The sequence below is a fragment of the Arachis hypogaea genome, chromosome 16 (assembly GCF_003086295.3).
Source record: "Arachis hypogaea cultivar Tifrunner chromosome 16, arahy.Tifrunner.gnm2.J5K5, whole genome shotgun sequence".
NCBI lineage: Eukaryota > Viridiplantae > Streptophyta > Magnoliopsida > Fabales > Fabaceae > Arachis > Arachis hypogaea.
The window spans coordinates 138,206,540-138,225,532 of record NC_092051.1 but is presented as its reverse complement, the minus strand read 5'-3'; the positions used below and the strand labels follow the sequence as shown (position 1 = coordinate 138,225,532).

The 18,993-nt window shown below is 36.3% G+C and overlaps 3 protein-coding genes across 4 annotated transcripts; 1 reads left to right on the top strand and 2 right to left on the bottom strand.

Moving 5' to 3' along the window:
- Nucleotides 1-2,475: 2,475 nt before the first annotated feature.
- On the bottom strand, nt 2,476-7,522 carry LOC112755231 (probable calcium-binding protein CML22). Its single transcript, XM_025803188.3, has 5 exons — nt 7,310-7,522; nt 6,098-6,310; nt 5,804-6,003; nt 5,555-5,729; nt 2,476-5,439 (listed from the first exon to the last, which is right to left on the bottom strand). The coding sequence occupies exons 2-5, from the start codon at nt 6,291-6,293 to the stop codon at nt 5,348-5,350; spliced, it is 663 nt and encodes a 220-aa protein (XP_025658973.1). The 5' UTR covers nt 6,294-6,310; nt 7,310-7,522; the 3' UTR covers nt 2,476-5,347.
- On the top strand, nt 2,515-5,184 carry LOC112755230 (receptor like protein kinase S.2). Its single transcript, XM_025803187.3, has one exon. The coding sequence runs from the start codon at nt 2,515-2,517 to the stop codon at nt 4,972-4,974; it is 2,460 nt and encodes an 819-aa protein (XP_025658972.1). The 3' UTR covers nt 4,975-5,184.
- Nucleotides 7,523-8,633: 1,111 nt separating the features above from the next.
- On the bottom strand, nt 8,634-17,913 carry LOC112755229 (eukaryotic translation initiation factor 4G). 2 transcript variants are annotated; one of them, XM_025803184.3, is made up of 10 exons: nt 17,668-17,913; nt 17,220-17,495; nt 16,449-16,585; nt 16,117-16,263; nt 15,901-15,968; nt 15,738-15,794; nt 14,070-15,467; nt 11,081-13,986; nt 9,269-9,463; nt 8,634-9,178 (listed from the first exon to the last, which is right to left on the bottom strand). In XM_025803184.3, the coding sequence occupies exons 2-10, from the start codon at nt 17,381-17,383 to the stop codon at nt 8,848-8,850; spliced, it is 5,403 nt and encodes a 1,800-aa protein (XP_025658969.1). In that variant the 5' UTR covers nt 17,384-17,495; nt 17,668-17,913; the 3' UTR covers nt 8,634-8,847. The 2 variants fall into 2 exon arrangements, with proteins under 2 accessions (XP_025658969.1, XP_025658971.1); XM_025803186.3 differs by having other exon boundaries at nt 16,117-16,245; nt 17,668-17,893.
- Between the last annotated feature and the right edge of the window lie 1,080 nt (nt 17,914-18,993).

The following is an 18,993-nucleotide window of genomic DNA, read 5'->3' as shown; positions in this document are numbered from 1 at the left end:
AAAAAAAAAAAAACAAACAAACAAAGAAAAAGAAGAAACGCATAATGCTGCAAAATTACTTGAAAAATGATGAACTTACATTCATTCAACTAAAAAAAAGAAAGAAAGAAGAAAAAAAAGAAGAAAAAATACAGCATTAAAGAAAACATTTTTGTGTATTTGCAGCAAATTTTGGTGTAAAACGAAGATATTTATGTGTATTGTTTAAGAATTTTTGGTATTTTTGTATTGATAAGTTTTGCATAATTCAAAATTCTTCCTTTTCCTCCTCCTCATCAACCTCTGCTTCTTCTTTGTATTCTTATTTCATTTTCTCATAATTCTTTTCGAATTCAGCTTCGAAACTTCTATCATTTTTTGCGACGATTTTAAGAGATTTTTGAGAGATTTTGATCCTTATTTGAATTTTGAGTGTTACAGTTTTGATTGAGGGAGAAGAATCGTTTGTTATAATGATTTTTACGTTATTCAAGAATTGAAAAAGTGTGTATTTATACGCAATCTAAATTGAGGGTTGTTTTGTTGAGTTTGAGCCAACTTATATAAACTTATATATAAAAGAAGTTTGTATGTGTAGTAGGCCTCCTTAACTATTATAATATTAATGGCACCTAATCAAATAAAGATATTAAAAATATCTTCTTATGAAGATCCTTGTGTTAAAAGTGTGTTTTATTTATTTAGCCACATTTTAAAATAAATAACATTTTTACAATATATCAAAATCAAACCTTACAATTTATTATGTAATGGCAAAAAAAAGCATCTTCGTACGAATACAAAAATAAAATCTTCATAATAGTATCAACTAATATTAATACCATTCATAATCACATGCTTATGAAAAGCACCTTTTATATTTCAATAAAAAAAGTGACATGATAAATTTGATAAGTTTCAATTAATGTCTAACATTTTTCTGTCTTATAAACTTTTATAAACTATTTTCGACTAAACTAAAACTCATACGCTTTTTATTTTTATTATGGAGAAGGGATTGTGGGAGGATGAGGGTATGAAAATCGTGTGAGCTTTACAAACTTGTGGGATCAGTTAAGAACAAATCGGACGGTCCAAAATTCTCATACCAAATCGGACTCTATGAGTTGTTTAAACTCGTTCAAAAAAATTTATAATAATCAATTCGGACTTTTCAAATTACTTTTTTTATTACTAAAAAAAAAAAACAACACGGACGGTCCGATTTGCACCTTCTAAAATTTAAATTTTTTCTCCTTGCAAATCGGACCGTCCGATTTGCCATTTACATTTTGCCGTCCGATTTGCCATTTACATTTTGCTTCACAAACAATTCGCACAGTCCGAATTGTTCACAATAAAAATCACAAAAAACTGCCCTACATTAAGGTGTAGCACCCTCATATCCCATAACAAAGCACTACACACTCATATGTTCTATAATAAAAAAAATCAGTCAAAACTCATACATTACGCAAAGAGCTAAATTAATGTTAAATTTAAAGACTCGTGTGTAAAAATATTTGTAATTTGTATGTAATTTAATATCATTATTCAAAAAAAAAAAAAAAACAACAACAACAATGTCAAAATCTTGTAAAGTTGGTATTTTTTTAAATATTGACTTGTATATGTTTTTTAGTATCTTTATCTAATAGATTTTTTTTTACTTTATCATATAATATCAATTATTGAAAAATAGGTTCTTATTTATTTATTGGTGCGGATGTTTCTTATAAACAAATTATACGGATTTTGAGAGATAAATTATTTGTTTGCTGATATTTTTAAATAGATAGTGTTCTATAGTATAAAAAATATATTGAAATGTATAATACAAACAAAATATGATAGTATAAAATTATAAATAAAATTTATTAATTATAATATATTGAAATATATACCTAATAAACAGATTTTGTGTATATATTTTAAAATATTTTGAAAAATAGAGATTATGAAATAGAATAATAATAGCAAGAAAGAGTTATTAAAAATATTTAAGTAGACTAAATAAAAAAAAATATTTTGACACCAAAAAAGTGGTAAAAAAATTGATTATTCTACTAATAAATTTATTATTTTCCACGAAACATATTTAATAGAAAATTATTTTATTAAAAATATATGAAATAGCATATATGAATGTATACAAATACACCGAAATTGTTAATAACGATTTAATTTAAAATAATATTTATAATTTTATTAAATCAAAATAACATTCCATAATTTAATATTACACACTCAAATCATAATTTATCTGTGTATTATAACATTTTCGCCATCATATTAAAAAAAAATCACACAAACATAATATATTGGTATATTTAAACATATTTCTAGTAGGTAGGCTCGAACTTCCAACTTCTGGATAGCTGCATTCATTTCAACGGGGATAAGCTAAACGCGTTGAAAAATATTCCCAACCACCACGATGAGAAAACAACAACGCCGTCATAATCAATATACCAAAAAGGGCCTCTTTTGTTATATATCTTTCAACTCCATAGCTCCCTCCAAAAAACCATAGCCATGCAGCTCAATCACCTCTGCATTGTTCTTCCACCAAATTCCGGTGAAATGGATCAACCTGATCAGAAGCCTTTTCAACTACCAAAGAAACAAGTCAAGGCTCCTCATCATCATAGAGGTTGTGGGAGGCAAGTAGTTTCTTTGCTCCAAGATTCTTTGAGAAAGTTATACGGCTTAAAAGGGTGGACAATTTGCAAGCATGGAGTGAAGAAAGAGAAGTGTTCCGGCGGCGGCGCGTTTCACGACATGGACGGGGTGCAAGTTTCAGCCAAGATAGGGAGGGACAACCCCAGGATTTTCAGCTATGCAGAGCTCTTCATAGGGTCCAAAGGTTTCAGCGAAGAGCAAGTTCTTGGAAGTGGAGGGTTCGGAAAAGTTTTCAAGGCGGTTTTGCCGAGTGACGGAACTATTGTAGCCGTTAAATGCTGCTTGGCGGGGAAAGGGAAGCAATTTGAGAAGAGTTTTGAAGCAGAGTTAACGGCGGTTGCGGATCTTCGCCACAAGAATCTTGTGAGGCTTAGAGGATGGTGTGTTCATGAAGATCAGTTGCATCTTGTATATGACTACATGCCTAACAGCAGCCTTGACCGTATACTCTTCCGGAAGCTGGAGAATTCGAAGACTGAGCTTCTTGATTGGGAACACAGAGTGAAAATTGTGAAAGGTTTGGCGGCGGCATTGCATTATCTCCATGAACAATTGGAAACTCAAATCATTCATAGGGATGTGAAGACCAGCAACGTGATGCTTGATTCGCATTTCAATGCCAAACTAGGTGACTTTGGCATGGCAAGGTGGCTAGAACATGAGCTTGAGTTCAAGCCGAGAAAAATATCAACAAGAATTGACAATTTCCGTTTGGGAGACACGTCGAGAATCGGAGGAACGATTGGGTATCTTCCCCCTGAAAGCTTGCAGAAAGCAGGCAATGCTACTTCGAAATCCGATGTCTTCAGCTTCGGAATAGTTCTTCTAGAAGTGGTTTCTGGAAGGAGAGCCATAGACCTCGCTTATCCAGATGATGAAATTATTTTGCTTGATTGGATCAGAAGACTCTCCGATGTAGGGAAGCTTCTGGAAGCAGGGGATACACGGCTTCCAGATGGTTCCTACAAGCTTTCAGAGATGCAGCATCTCATTCACATTGCTCTTCTCTGCACTCTCCAAGAACCGCAGCTGCGTCCCAGCATGAAATGGACTGTGGAAGCACTTTCCGACGTGTCATGCAAGTTGCCAGCCCTCCCTTCGTTTCAATCTCACCCTCTATACATCTCTTTGTCATCCGCATCGGAGACTAGTCATAGCAGCGCAAGCGGCAACAGCTTTGCTACCGAGAATAACTATCACACAGCTGCAGGGGAAACCGTATACATAACCGCTGAAAACAGAAACAGTGAGATCATGTCTTCAAGGAGCACCAATCAACAGCGGCGATTTCCTGTGCTGGAGACGCCAAGGGAAATATCATTCAAGGAAATCGTTTCAGCTACAGACAATTTTTCAGATTCAAGGAGGGTGGCAGAGCTAGACTTTGGAACTGCTTATCATGGAATCCTACATGACAATTGCCATGTTTTGGTGAAACGCCTCGGGATGAAAACTTGCCCTGCGTTGCGTGACAGATTCTCCAACGAACTCCGGAATCTAGCAAGGCTGCGCCATAGGAATTTGGTGCAGCTTCGAGGATGGTGCACCGAGCAAGGCGAGATGCTTGTTGTGTATGACTACTCAGCTAGAAGAATTCTGAGTCAAATGCTTCTCCGTCATAACAATCATAGATCCGGAGATTCTTCTGTCCTTCAGTGGCATCACAGGTATTACATATCGAAAACGCTTGCTTGTGCAGTTCTGTATCTACATGAGGAATGGGATGAGCAAGTCATTCATAGAAACATTACCTCTTCAGCTATCATTCTTGAGCAAGATATGAATCCCAGACTTGGTTGTTTTGCTCTTGCTGAGTTTTTGACAAGGAATGAACACGGCCACCATGTAATCACAGACACTAGCAAATCGGCTCGCGGCATTTTTGGCTACATGTCACCAGAATACGTGGAATCCGGCGAAGCAACGCCCGCAGCTGATGTTTACAGTTTTGGAGTTGTGGTTCTTGAAGTTGTAAGTGGACAGATGGCAGTAGATTTTAGGCAGCCGGAGGTTCTGTTGGTGAAGAAAGTTCATGAATTCGAGATGCGAAAAAGGCCATTGAAGGAATTAGCAGACAAAAGACTCAATGGAGAGTACAATGAGAAAGAACTGCTGAGATTGATAAGACTGGGAATCGCATGCACCCGCTGTGACCCACAATTAAGGCCAAGCATGAGGCAAATTGTAAGCATCCTTGATGGCAAGGACAGCTTACTCGTCGAACTGAACAAAGAGAGCAGGGAAGATTGGAGAGAAAGAAATGCAATTTCTTTGTCACTCATTAGGAGAATCCAAGCTCTAGGAATACAGTAAGAAGTTACAGAACATAATGGAGTAACCAACATGGAAACTAAATTTTGTAAAACTACACTTTCTTCTTTGTCTCTCCATCTTTTATCTATTCTGTAAGTTTATTGTCTATGAAGGTTGTATATATAACAGAAAGTTTGATGTATCAGTGTTACTCTGTAATGAAGCAGGACTCAGACTATATATATCTATCTATACACATCCTTTTTCTTTTTCTTTTTCTTTTTTTTTCTTGATTCATTGCCACAATCAAATTCTGTATCTATCCAACACACTTTTAAGAAAATGAAAAACTTTACACTCAAACATTCAGCATGATAGAAATTAAAGCAATCCTCTTAGAAGTATATCTGTTCTTACACAATACATCATGCATCTATTCATCTGCATCAATTCCAACCCATTTGATGAAACCGAAGAGGAACTCCCTGATAGTGACTTGTCCATTATTGTCCCAGTCCATTTCTTCTGCAAGGATGAGAAGACAACCAAAAAGGGATGTCAAAGCAGGTAATAACAATAACAATAACAATGGCAAAAAGAACACGAAACGACGAAGAAGGAGCATAGAAGGAAACATTACTGAATCGTTTTTCGGTGATGTGTGATGGAGATTTCTCCAAAGGGTAAGTGTCATTTAGTGTCTTCACCATATCCTTCTTGTTAATCTTCCCATCGGCATTCTTATCGAAAAACAGAAAGACTTCAATCATAGTATTAAATACTTCTCCAAGGTTTGCTAACTCTGCCTTTGATGACTGAGACAGAAACAATGAAATCGTCATACATCAGTTTCAAGATCAAGAAAACATAGTAAGTTTCTGACAATTACACTATCAAAGGATGGTTGTTCTTGTAGGAGATGGATGAGGCAAACAAGAACAATAAATTCGTTAAATTGTATGCCTTTGCTTCCATCAATATCACAATAACGGAAAAGGGTCTCAAACTCCTCCTCTTGAAGATGAAATTGCTGATGTTCTAAGAACCTTTTGAGTTCATTGGGGTCTATATATCCATTTGAGTCCTCATCTGTGAACCAACATAAACTATGTTAGTTTTGTATTGCGTTGCTGACAGGTGCGACTTATAAAGAAAAGAGAGTTAGAAAGTTGTTGGAATTTACCATACTGTTCAAACATTCCTCTTAATGTTTTCAGTTTCTCCCTAAACATAGGGAACAGCATAACTACGCTATCAATAGATTTCAATTTGGATTTTCCAAATTTGTTTTTCCTCATTTCAATTATTTTCCTTTCAAGCTTTCTATCCAGGCTGTTCCCCTTGCTTGGCTTTCTTCCACAACAGCATATGGCTCCCATTTTTCTTTGGGTGAAAACTTTTAAGAAAAAGGAAGGGGAAAAAACACATTAGACTGACACTTTTTGGAGTAAGGAACAAAGAAGTTTAAGTGAATTCAGCAAAAGATTATAGGCCGGATCATGTTTCTGAATCAAGATTAATCATCAACATCACTAATACACACAATAAATTGTTCCACTTTTAAGATTTAACAAAAATTTTAGCAAAGGATCAAACTAAGTAATTTCAACCATTGGAAAGTTGGAATGAATGAGTGATAACTTAGTGATGAAACATTAAACTCTTGAGTCATGAGGAAAGAGCTAGTTATGCTCCCTTCTTCAATGACATTCTTGTGCAATCAAATTCCCTTTAGTAAAAGATATCATCATCATTTATTTTCCTTCTTTTACTTAAGAAGTTTCTATAATAGAACAAATACATGAAAAAATATCTATAAAATAATCAGTGATTCATGTTTTTCATTCTTGCAAGTTTCTTTTTTTTGTGTGATTTTGGTCCAAAGATTCCTCAAAGCCAAACTAAGTGAAAGTAGTCCCCACTATCATTCCAATTCCCAAGTAAAAAACAACTTCACAAATATGGTTCAAAGCATCAGTAGTTATCTCCAAATTTAAAAATGGTATGACAGTAGGGACCAATTTACTAAGTTACTTCTTAAAATTCTTTTTGCACCAAAACCACGAGAAACATTTTCCACGGACCAAAATCATGAACCTAACTTTACAAATATAAAAAATTTATCTAACCCTGAAAGAACTAATAAGCACCCTATCATTGATTTTCTCTTATAATTGACCAACGCTAGGAAAAGCTGAAAAAAAAAATACTAATAAGAAAAAGAATCAAGTAAACTGTAACTTAACATGCAGAAGTCACATAAAATACATTTACTTTTTGTGAGTTGTACTGAATTCCAAATCCAACATGGGATGTAAATAACAATGAAGAGAACGAATTTAACAAGCAACACAAAATATAAAATAATAAAAAAAAAAAAAAAAAAACTTCTTACAGATTTGGTGGTGGTTTCCTGAAAAGAACAAGTTTTGGAAGAGGCAAAGGAGTCCTAAGTAGGCTATGCTATTCTGTGTTGCGTAGTGTATGCATTTCGTGGGAAAAGTAAGGAGCTGAAGAATTATATAAAGAAAAGGGAAAGCTTAGTGGATTCCAAAAGAGAGATGCCATCATTACTTTGAGTGTGAGTTCTTTGAATCCCTCTCCCTTCAAGTTTCTAGAGGCGTAATTAACGAATATGTCCTTTACAGTTTAAACTCAAATTTTGTATTCACGTTCCTTTTAAAGAATTATTAGAACACCAGTGTGGTTACTAGTAGCGGATTGTTTCCTTTAATAAAATATATATTAACCATAAGTATATTAATTGATTCATTTGTTAGTTTCTATCTAGCCAACTAACTACATTGTGCAACGACAAATTTTATTATTCTAGACGGATTCATAAGTCCTATTTTTAAAAATTATTAGGGGTTTAATAGTTTCTATTTTTAAAAATCATTTCTTCATGATCCTCACACTTGTGACTTGAGTACTTGACACATTATTCGGTTACTATCTCGTAACCGGTTAGAAGAGATAATTTGACCAATAACTTTGATGAATGAAGACTAATGTAGTATTTTAGAATGATTGGTAAAGGCATTTTAGTAAATTCTTCCCTCGCAGAAATTTCATGGGTGCCTCTACTCCCATCCTTGTCTCTACTCACAGTCACAGGGACTCTCTAACTCTCTCGATCACCTTGGACCTTTGCCTTTGCACTTCGTCGCTACCACTCTGCCATCATCAATCCATAGCGACTGTCGACTCCGCTTCTAGCACTCTTAGCTTCTTTCTCTATCTCTCTCCCCTTTTTTCTTTCTCTTCTTTTTTTTTCTTCTAATGATTACGTAAATGTCAGATACAAGATTTATGAATTTATGATTTTGGAAGAATGATAGTAGAAGAAAAACGTTATGTAGCTTGGTGCTGGTGCTGTTTGAGAAAGTAAAGACAAACTGACTTTTAAAGTTTCCCTGTTTTTGTATCTTAACTTTTACCAAACAAGATGAAGACAATTTCTTGTGTGTCTCTCTAATTTTCTATCTTTGTACTTCGGTCTTGGTGTTTTATCCCGAAATCAGAGCCTAAGACACCATGTCCAAGCTGTCCCACCTAAGACAAGGCATGAATATAATAATAAAATATAGGTAGTCTCTGCCTATTTGGTATGTTTAAGGAGCTTCATGTAATATGATGCAGATGAATGTGTCGTTATATTTTCATGGACACTCGAATGATACGTGTATTGAGAAAGTAAACCCACTTGGCAGACACTATAACCAACAGCCTAAAATTTCTGCTGCTTGATTGAACCTGTTATATAATTGCATTGATGTCACAAATAATATTTGACAGAAATACCATATGCAAAATTCTCTTCACCAACCCTGATGGAGAAAACGTTTTCAGCAAATTTGAGCATCCTATAAACACTAGGCATAAATAATTTTTCCCTCTATTCCAACAGGATATTATGAGCATCTCTATCCTCTAAATAAAGTTCTCTAACTTCCTTGATTTCAAAGGTTCCGGCGGCCGGAAAGTCTCCAACCGCAAATTTGAGCTTGTCCGGATCTCACTTAAAACTGTATCGCCTTTCTCCATTTGTATGGCCTCCAAGGTGCTTCCAAGAACATCAGCTGCGAGTCCCGCTTCTAAGAGACTGCCAGGTTCCTCTCCACCGGCATGTATTAACTGCCCAATCTCATTCAAAGAGACTACATGCTCTGTTATAGCTTTGGCAAACATGCGGCCAAGAAACTCCGGTGCTTTTGGAGCATCGTTAACCGCATCTTCCAAAGTACTAAGAACAGATTCAAACCTAGACAACATTAAAAAGGATTAATAAGTAAAATTCTTTCCAAGCCAACGGATTTTCTCTACCATTAGTCACACATCAAATAAAACTAACCCTTTGATGAGCTGGGCTGGACTCAAGGTACCATCCTGAGACTTCACAAGGTTGACTAGTAGCTGAGCCAGAAGATCTCTCTCTGTGTTCTTTCTCTCGAAAGAGTCTGTGACCCAAATCGAGACCATGGAAGGATGGAAGCTTGGATTGTTCAAATCTTTAACACACAAAACAACTTCCTTCTCATCCCTAGCACTGAATTGAACAAAAAACTGTTAGATATTTGTGTGACAAAATGACTGAACAATTCTCACAGGAAACACAACTTTAGCCAAAAAAGTTTGTGTGACATATAGTGCAGGTAGTTTTGCCACCCGTAATAATTATTACATGCATAAAATGAATCTACACCATAAACATCTATCCATCAGTTATAGGAACTAGCATCACTATATCTATATATGTTATAATAAAGCAAGAAAATTAAAAATTATTCTAGCAGCAGCCTCTTCATAGCAGAAAAAATATGGTTGTGCTCATTCACATAGAGGCCTGTGTTTTAAAAATAGGTTTTCAACCCTTTGTTTTATATATACATAGCAATGATTAGCCTGAGGCTTTCGGTTCAATTTTTCACTAAATATCAAGATTAAGCAAACCAGACTAGACTTCAAGCCGGTTAAGGTATTGGTTTAGAGGTTTAATGATTCAACCAGTTTAATTGGGATTCAATCTCAATTCACACACTTACTCGCTTTATGATTTGATCAAATTTAACCCAGCTCTCCTATCTCTAAAACCATGCATTGATCTTCCCTAAGATTTAGGTAATGATACACCCAATACTCTTGTATTTTATAAATATAACACTTAACACTCTTGTCAGCATAACACTAACCTCATCAAAAGGAAGGCTTAGAAGATGACAATATCACCAAGACATTCACGATGGATTTCATGAATCGGTATAATTTCTCCTAAACTATATATTTATGCATCTATATACACTCATACAAAGATTCATTTTATACTATAGGATAAATTAAAATTATTGAAGAATTTAAGTCATTAAAAAATTTGAATTGATTATATAAGCAACAACATTTTTTGGACATGAAATCTTATAACATTAGCATAATCACTTAAAAAAAGTGAGAGGAACGCAATGACCCAAATATAACAGAAGAAACAGGAACCCAGAAAGCCTAGCTAATTAACATGATATAAATTACTAAAAGAATGGTAACAATTTTGACAGCCAAAACACTCCTTAATGCATGCTGAGGAGGAATCTTATCCAATACTACTCACCAACTTTTACATTTATTAAGTATAAATAAAAATGTTAAAAATACAAATGACATACTTTGTCCACATTTACTAACATTAGAACCTAAAGTTCAATTTCTGCACTAGCTTTATTCAAGAATCAACAATTTTCATTCTGTGCAAATAATATCATGTTCTTTAACCCCCCCCCCCTCCCCCCAAAAAAAAAATCCCAAAAAAACCACAAAAATAAATCTAAAAAAAATCAGGTTGTAACACATTCAGAATGAGATCACAATGAAATGACACGAACAATTTAATACAAATCATCAATTTTCTTTTAATAATCTAAATCATTAAATGGGAAATGGGATATATACTTTGTCTAACTAGTATGAAGTAGAATCTTTACGTGAGAACCAAAAAAAATCCCAAGAAACTAGACATGTCAGCATACTGATGTTCATATTTCTTAGAAGTATTGTAACTTGTAAAATATTAAGCATGCTATTCAGAGTAAAAATAAAAAATAAAAATACAATTGCCTGCAAGCTGAAAAGTGAAAAGGAAGTGGAATGAAAAACCAGAAAGAGAAAGCAGTACCTATAATATTCTCTTATTGCAGCCATTGACATGTCTCGTAATCGTTCTTCTGGCCAAATCCTTTCTGAAGAAGGATTCTGGGAGACCACTGTCCCTTGCAATTGAGAGGAAGGTGAAGTTAGAACAGGTCTGTCAAAATTCCTATCTGCATTTCTCATGTCACTGTTACCATAAGTCATATTTCTCTCTTTAGCACTGGGTTGATCATAAGCGGTCGGAGCACCAAATCTATCTGGAATATATCTTGGAGCATGGTCCTCCCTAGAACTGTATGCTGAGCCCTCTGGCAAATTACTATAACCATTAAGACTTCCTGAACTTGAAACTGCAGTTGAGCCTCTTATGGACATTCCTCTAGCAAGACCCCCTTGGGGTCCCAAGGTAATTGAATCATCACCAAGTCTTTGACTCAGTGGAACTGATAGGATTCTTGCCTCATGCCTATCATCCATACGAACATCCTGTGGACCATATCCGCGAATTTGAGTAGGCAACCCTCGTACTCCACCCATTTGGGCAACAGGTGAAGGTAACATAGATGCCCCTCTTGGACCAAAATCCATGGGGTTTCTTCTTACTGGATTATTGCCCAGACCACGACCCAGCCTACCAGCTTGGGCCTGCCGCTCTTGGGTAGCATCCCTATGTACCTCCTCAATCTTCTTTGGACCTTCAACTTTCCTCCGTTGTTGCCATTTGTTCTTTCTTAAATCAATGGAATCTTTCAACATGAACCTCACCCTTGAAGATAAATTCATGTTGTTTGATAATGATTTCATCCGATCAAAATACACATCTATATGCTCCTTGGCTTTGGGATGGTCAATCATCTCCCCAATTGTACTCATGAGCTTGCACAAAGCTTCAATATCTTCTTCATCCGGATCCTGATGCTGACCCAATAACTTCCTGATGCACTCATGCATAATCCTCTCTGTCAACATTCTCTTCTTATACAGTTCTCCTATCAATCTGATATTACCCAGCATGCGTCTTCTTGCTTTGGTTCTTTTCTCCTCCCTTTCTTCATTAGACAGCTTGATCTCACCTTCATCAGCCTTGTCAGCCTCTTCCTGTTCTCTTTCACCCCTCTCAAATTCTTCCTGGCACTTGTTTAATAATAACCTCTTAAAAGTTATCTTCTCATTGTCTTCACTAAAATCAGGCAAATCAGCTGCCAGATGTGAACAGAAATTGGCATACATTTCACAGAAGGTAGGTTCCATCAAAGCCTTCTCAAATATTTGTGAGATGACACCAGTGAGAGTTACTGCATTGTCAATGTTAACTGCTTTTACCTGCTCAAAAAGCTTCTCAAAATTCTGAGGAGTTAACTTATTCAATATAGCTTTCAATTGCCTCTGCTTGGCCTCTTCCACATCTGTCACTTTACCGACCTCATACTTCTTATCAGCTTTGTGCATCATCTGCAAAGGACTTTGAGGAGAAGGAATCAAACCCCTTTGCTGGAAGCTAGAAGCACGCTGCCACCTGTCACTGTCAGAGCTGTTTCTTGGCATTCCTCCCAGATTTCCCATGGATTGCATTGGCCCAGAAAGAATCCCTCCAGCTCCAGCATATGGCAGAGGTGAGCGAGGATTCCTTAAGACACCAAAATTGCCTCCTTGAACTGGACGAAATCCTGCATTACCTCCAATACCATCCAAACGCATACCTGAATGAAAAGCATTGGAAACTTTGCTCCACTTGTCTTCCTCAGTAATAGCACCTCCACGCCGATCTATCCTAGACATCCCACCAGTCCTATCTATAATCCTTCCAGGAGAAGGATGTGGATCACGTGAACTACTAACATTGGCACCCATCAAAGACTCAGCTATGTCAGCTGTGATTTCAAATCCTTCAGGAAGATTTGTGCACTGCTCTGCAAACTTCAAAAGGAAATCTCGAGAGTACCTTTTCACTGTAACTATACAACTGTCAGTAACCTGTTCAGTTTGATCTGAAACTTCAAGTTTTGGTGTAGACATGTCAGCAGCATCCTCCCAATCATCAAGCTCAGCTTTATGCTCACTCGTTATACAATCTCGCTGAGCAGCACCAGTAGAAAACTGCTCTAAACTTTCAGAAGTAGAAACACTGTCCTCTTTCTCTGCACTTACAACAGCATCCTTCTTTTCCTCAGGTCCCTTGTACGCATTATAAAGATCAGAGGTTGATCCAGCAGCATCGGCCTTTTGAAGAATCTCTCTTCTTTTCTTTTTCCCCTTAGTAGTTTTAACCTTATTTTGCTCCAAAATTGGTCTATCCTTAGTACCTGGCGCTGGAAGAGAAACCAAACTTTCAGCAATCTCTAAACTATCTTTCAAATGTTTTGAAGTTGTTTCGGGAACATCAGCAGAGTGCTGGTCTAATGTGCCAGAACTTGCGGAAACAGCTCCACTACTGACTGCAATATCATCTCTACTCAATGAGACATCTTTAGGAGAACCCAATGCACTACAGGTAGACATGACTAAACTATCACTTGTCCTTTCACATTCTGGAACACTAGATTCATCATGTTCTTGTTTGGAACCTTGAATAGATGATATTTCAGTTTTTTCACCCATTTCTGAAACTTTATCCTTTGACAGTTTATCCTCTTGCAAAAATTCATCTAGCTCATCATTGTTATTCAAACTATAGCCAGTTTGAGCGACAGGCCCTTCAGCTGAAACACAAACAGAAAGTTCTGTAGTGCCATTGCTTTTCACTTCAGCATGAGACATACTAACAGAGGGAGTTAATAGCGTGTCTTCATCCGCAGCTGTTGCTGCTGCTATATCTTCACTGGTCACTGCGGCAGAATGGTTTGTTTTAGTTCCTACAGTTTCAGATATGACCGAAGATCTCTCAACAGCTTGGGAAGGGACATCAGCTACAGTAGGAGATTGTACGGCAACCTAGGGGGAAAAAAATCAATACTAGAAAGCAAACTAATACAGAAATAGCTAATGATGACTTGAGAACAAAATTCTTCACTTACCTGATGTTGTAATTGGCCTTTCTTCTGTACCTTCTGATTATCTTTCAAAGAATTTGACCTACTGAGAAATTCCTTCCCCTTTTCTTCATCATTAGACACAACTGAAACAGACTCAGCACTCACAGCAGAGGAAGACTTCAAAGGAGCAGTTGTAACCTCGGTAGATGCAGAAGATTGTTTTGGCAGTGAGTTCAAAACTGAAGAATCACTGGATAACTTAGACTGTTCCAAAGAAACTTCAGAGCAAATTTCAGAACCTTTCTGTGGCAAAGAGGAGTTAGCATCACCAGATGCTACTGAAGATCTAGCAGAGTGACTCCTTCGGGCACCAGAAATATTGGAATTGGCAACTGAGGAGTCCACAAGACCAGTCCCACTACTATCTTTAATAGACATAGATGTTGCTCCTGATGATGGTGAGATAACATTAAGCACATTGTGGGAAAATTCCGGAGCAGGTGGTTCAGTAATGGCAGGGATATGAGTGCCAACTTTATTAACAGGTATCGAATTATGAGATGATGAATTCATGAAACCAACATTTTGCTGACCATGGCTCACTGCATAACTAAACCTTGGTGGTTGAGAATTTGGAGTTATCTGACTACTTGTTAATGGAAGAGAACTAGGAGGTGGATAAAAGCCAGAACTTGCACTGTAGGAATTGGGTTGATAGTAAGTAATAGGATGAGAAACTGTAAATGGCTGGGCAGGTTGAGACTGAGAAGGCACACTAGAATGAGATTTAGCACCAGATGACCCACCATCTGAATATGTGTCTGCCCTTTTATCAAGCCTAAGCTCCTCATGGGTCTCAGGATGAGTTATCTTGACAGGAGTAGTTTTACGAGGAGCGAATTTTCCTCCTTGCTGTGGGGAATATTGTGGGCCAATGCTTATACCCATGCTACCTAACTGATGGGGCAATTGAGGGCTCAGTTGAGGAGTAAAACTCATGTTTTGGCTCTGATGCATGAGTCCTTGATGCATCTGGTGTGGTTGAAGGCCTGGAACAAAGACCTGTTGCTGCACTTGTGGAGCATTTCCAATTGGCAAAGGCATTGGTAACGGCATCTGTAGAGGTGCTGTTGGCATACCCTGAGATTGAATCTGAGGATTGGGACTGCCAAACTGTACAGATGCCTGTGGCTGATGATATGGCATTGCCATTGAAATTCCACTTAAAGGAACAACTGAAGGTTTCTGCATCTGGCTTCCTGGAGGCAATGATGACAACTGCATATCTTTTTTTGCCCTAGTCCCAGCATTAGATTGATCATTATTAACTATATCCTTCCTCACTGAGTGCTGCTTTGGAACAGGAGGTGCCGGTGCTGGTGCTGGTGCCGGTGCTGGTGCTGGTGCTGGTGCTGGAGGTTTAAAAGAATCATGGCGAGCCTGTAAGTTACAGAATTAGACCCGCCACAGTAAAAATAATACTTGAATTATCATGAGAAAAGTAATGCCCATAATCTCAACCTCAACTAGATGGAGTATAAAATTACAGATGCACACCTTTTACTGATTTCATTTCTGAAAATAACAATTTCTAACCAAGGAAGTCAACAATTAGGTTCTCTTACCTTATGAAGGATTAGCAGCGGTCGTAAATTATATTGTAGTACAGATAACAGGGAAATGAAGAGAAGATAATAATAAGTTGCATACCTGATCACGCTTCTGCTCATCTAAATTGGGTGGAGCTGAGCTTGTGCGAGCAGGAATCTGCATATTAAAATAGAATATCATCAACTCAGCCTGAAATTCCAGGCTTTACGAAATACACATAAAGTTTGGATTACATTAAGAAATTAGCAAATAAGAAACTTACTGCCATTCCGTTAATAAAACCAGGACTAATAGATCCAAATTGGAAAGGGAAAGCCTTGGATGCATCTCCTGAGATGGAAAACAATATTCAAAATCGCTCTCAGAAGTCAAAAATAACATTTCACAACATGTTATATTTCTATCAGCCCAAACTACAATTCTGAAATATTAAGACATTCTATATATGAAGTATGAAACAACAAGGATAATAGCATACCCTTAGCAGGGGTTGTCGGAGGAGCTGAATCAGAACTCAAGGTGGGAGGTTGAGAAGTAGGAGCTTTTGGAATAGCTCTGGTGCTTCTCTGAGCATTTGACTCGGGTGACTTGACAGTTGCATTGGTAACTGGTGCATCAGATCCTCCTTTTATTCAACATGGATGAATGATGTCCATAAAGACAATCACATTTACTAAACACTCAGTCATGTAACATAACTAGGAGGCTATTATAAAATGTAATGCAAACAAATTCTACTGTATAACATAAGAGCATAATATCTACAGAAAATTTATTTTGTAAAATATGGAGAATATTGCTAAAACTTACCATGAAATTGAGGCTGTAGATGGCTACCATTTGGTATGGTCCGGTTTGCATTAATACTATTAGACTCGGTTGAACTTGCTACGGTAGGGTTTACCCTAGATTGCCCACCTTGTGCATTATTAGACTTCTTGTTAAAACTAACACAAGTAGCAGTCATAAAAAATTATCAGCATATCATTATTTAAGAAAAAAATTAAAAAGAAAGAAAAAGGAAAATAACATCTCTTGTAATTCTTTTTTATCAAAAGAAGAATTTTTTGAAGATGAAAGAAGACATAATCCTAATGAAAACAAAAAACAGATGGAAAAGCAAAACTTTCACATCACACGGAGAATTCCCTCTAGAATGATTATTTGTTCTGCAAAAAGTAGAAATCAAGCTCCCAACTTTATCCACAAATCTGCATGACACTCCAATTAAGTACAGCAACCAATTAACAATGTCATGTACTACAGCCTGCCACTAAGATTTGTCTACCTTATATTTCTTAAAAACCAGCAATGTAATGATCTGGAAGTTTATCCGAGATTCTAGGGCACTCCCAAAGATACCAAACAAAGCTTTTCTTATTGAAAAATCATCCACCAACAGAGCAAAAACGCATGTTTAACTGATTTTAAGCTCACACCACACATAACAAACCTAGTTTCCCAACCTACATCAATTCGTCAATAAATAGCAAAGAATAAAATTGATAAAAAAAATCTCTCTGCTCACTATCATCATAACCCAAAACCCCAAAAAACACAAATTTACGAACCCTAACTCACCTGCGGCTCGAGGATAGTGACGGAGAAGGTGCGGCACCGCCACCGCTGCCGCCCCTGCCGTATGCACCGCCGGAGGAGCCTCGCTGCTGATTGAAGCTGGCGGATCGCCCGGATTTTCGGTACACAGCGTCACTCTTGTCGGATTTTGATTGATTGAAGGACATATATCCCAACCCTTAATTCCTCCAAAAAATAGTTAAAAAAAAAAAGAAAAACAAAATAAAAAAAAATAAAAAAGAGGAAAAGAAAGGGGGGATTTTCCTTCCTCAACTTTTCCTGCAACCAAAGAAGCAGATCCACATCATCATCATCATCACCGAAAACAATCGCACATGAAACTCAACCTAGTTAATCACCATCATCAACCCATATGCCGAATTCCAAGAAACGATAATGGATTGGAAGAGAACAAAAAAAAAGAATTAGTTGGAATAAGAGAGTGAAGAACCTGAAGAGTGTGTTCAGTGCGTGTAAACTAGGGCTTTTTTATGGGGTGGTTATTGTGCAATTTGAAATAGTGAGATGAACGCAAGGGGTGGAAAGAAGGGGAAATCACTGGGGAAAGAGAGAGAAATCGAAGCCCAATGGGATGTGGGATGAAGCTCGTGAGATGGTAGGAGAGAGAAAACGTGTAGGAAGAGGAAGCATGGTAAAAAATAAATAAGCAAGTAAATAACTCTTTTAAAGGAAGCTCAACTTAAGACTGAGTTTTTATTCATTTTAAAATATTAAAATTTTTATAAAAAAAAATAGAGTCTATAAAACAGCAGAAATTTAGACCACAAAAGTAATCGGCTATATTTATAAGTGTTTTGTTTTTTAAACAAATTAATCCATCGTTCAAATAATCAAATTTTAAACATTTTTTATTAGAGTCAAAATTTTTTATTATAAAATAATCAATTTTATTATAAATATAAAAAATTTATTATTATTAAATATTAATATAATATTAATTGTATAAAATATTTTATATAATTATTCAATTATATTTTTTTATATGATTAAAAAATAAATATATTATTCGTGAGTTTTTTACCCATGCATGCAACAAAAAAAAGAAACGGTACATAAGTAGCACATGTAGTGTATAAACATTAATCAAGTTCTAAAATTGATATGCCGTGATTGTGCCTCATAAGCTATGGTTTCATTTTACGCGAAAGACAAAGTTCAAGAAAAGAACAATTGTTTTCAAAATTGATCTTGAGAAAATTTATAATAGAGTTGATTGGTGTTTTTTAGAATATTTGTTGAAGAATTTTAAATTTCTAACTACAACTGTCAGATTTATTATGCGTTGTGTATATTCTTTTTTTTTTGTCCATTTTATGAAATGAAGAAAAGATTCAAAATTTTAAGTTTTTAAAAAGTCTGAAATAAGAAAATTTAACGTTGCTATACCTTTTTGTTATTTGTATGGAAATACTTGCTTGCATTATTTTTCACCTTGTCTCTAGTGGTTATTGGATTTCAGCGGCGGTTTCTAAAAGAGAGCCTAGAGTTTGTCATCTTATGTGTTGTTGACGATTTGTTTCTCTTTTGTAAGGCCATCAAGAGTCAAGTTGAAATAGTCATGGAAGCTTTGGACATCTTTACAAAAGTGTATGTGCTTAAGGTGAATTTATCCAAGTCGAAAGCTCAATGTTCTAAAAATATTTCTCAGAGAATGAAGGATATTTTATTTGGTGTTTCCAGCATTTACTTCACTCAACACTTGAGAAGATATTTGGGGTGAATATTGATCATGATAGAGCTGCGCGAAAGACAGTTC

Bases quoted from the DNA above. Each gene is read 5' to 3' on its own strand.
- LOC112755230 (XM_025803187.3), top strand. From the start codon at position 2,515: ATGCAGCTCAATCACCTCTGCATTGTTCTTCCACCAAATTCCGGTGAA.
- LOC112755229 (XM_025803184.3), bottom strand. From the start codon at position 17,383: ATGTCCTTCAATCAATCAAAATCCGACAAGAGTGACGCTGTGTACCGA. The intron at 15,969-16,116 runs GTATGCTATTAT...TTTCCATCTCAG, and splicing joins TCCGACAACCCCTGCTAAGG to GAGATGCATCCAAGGCTTTC. The intron at 13,987-14,069 runs GTAAGTGAAGAA...TTTTCCCCCTAG, and splicing joins AAGGCCAATTACAACATCAG to GTTGCCGTACAATCTCCTAC.
- LOC112755231 (XM_025803188.3), bottom strand. From the start codon at position 6,293: ATGGGAGCCATATGCTGTTGTGGAAGAAAGCCAAGCAAGGGGAACAGC. The intron at 6,004-6,097 runs GTAAATTCCAAC...GTTGGTTCACAG, and splicing joins AGGAATGTTTGAACAGTATG to ATGAGGACTCAAATGGATAT. The intron at 5,730-5,803 runs GTAATTGTCAGA...TTTCTGTCTCAG, and splicing joins AACAACCATCCTTTGATAGT to TCATCAAAGGCAGAGTTAGC.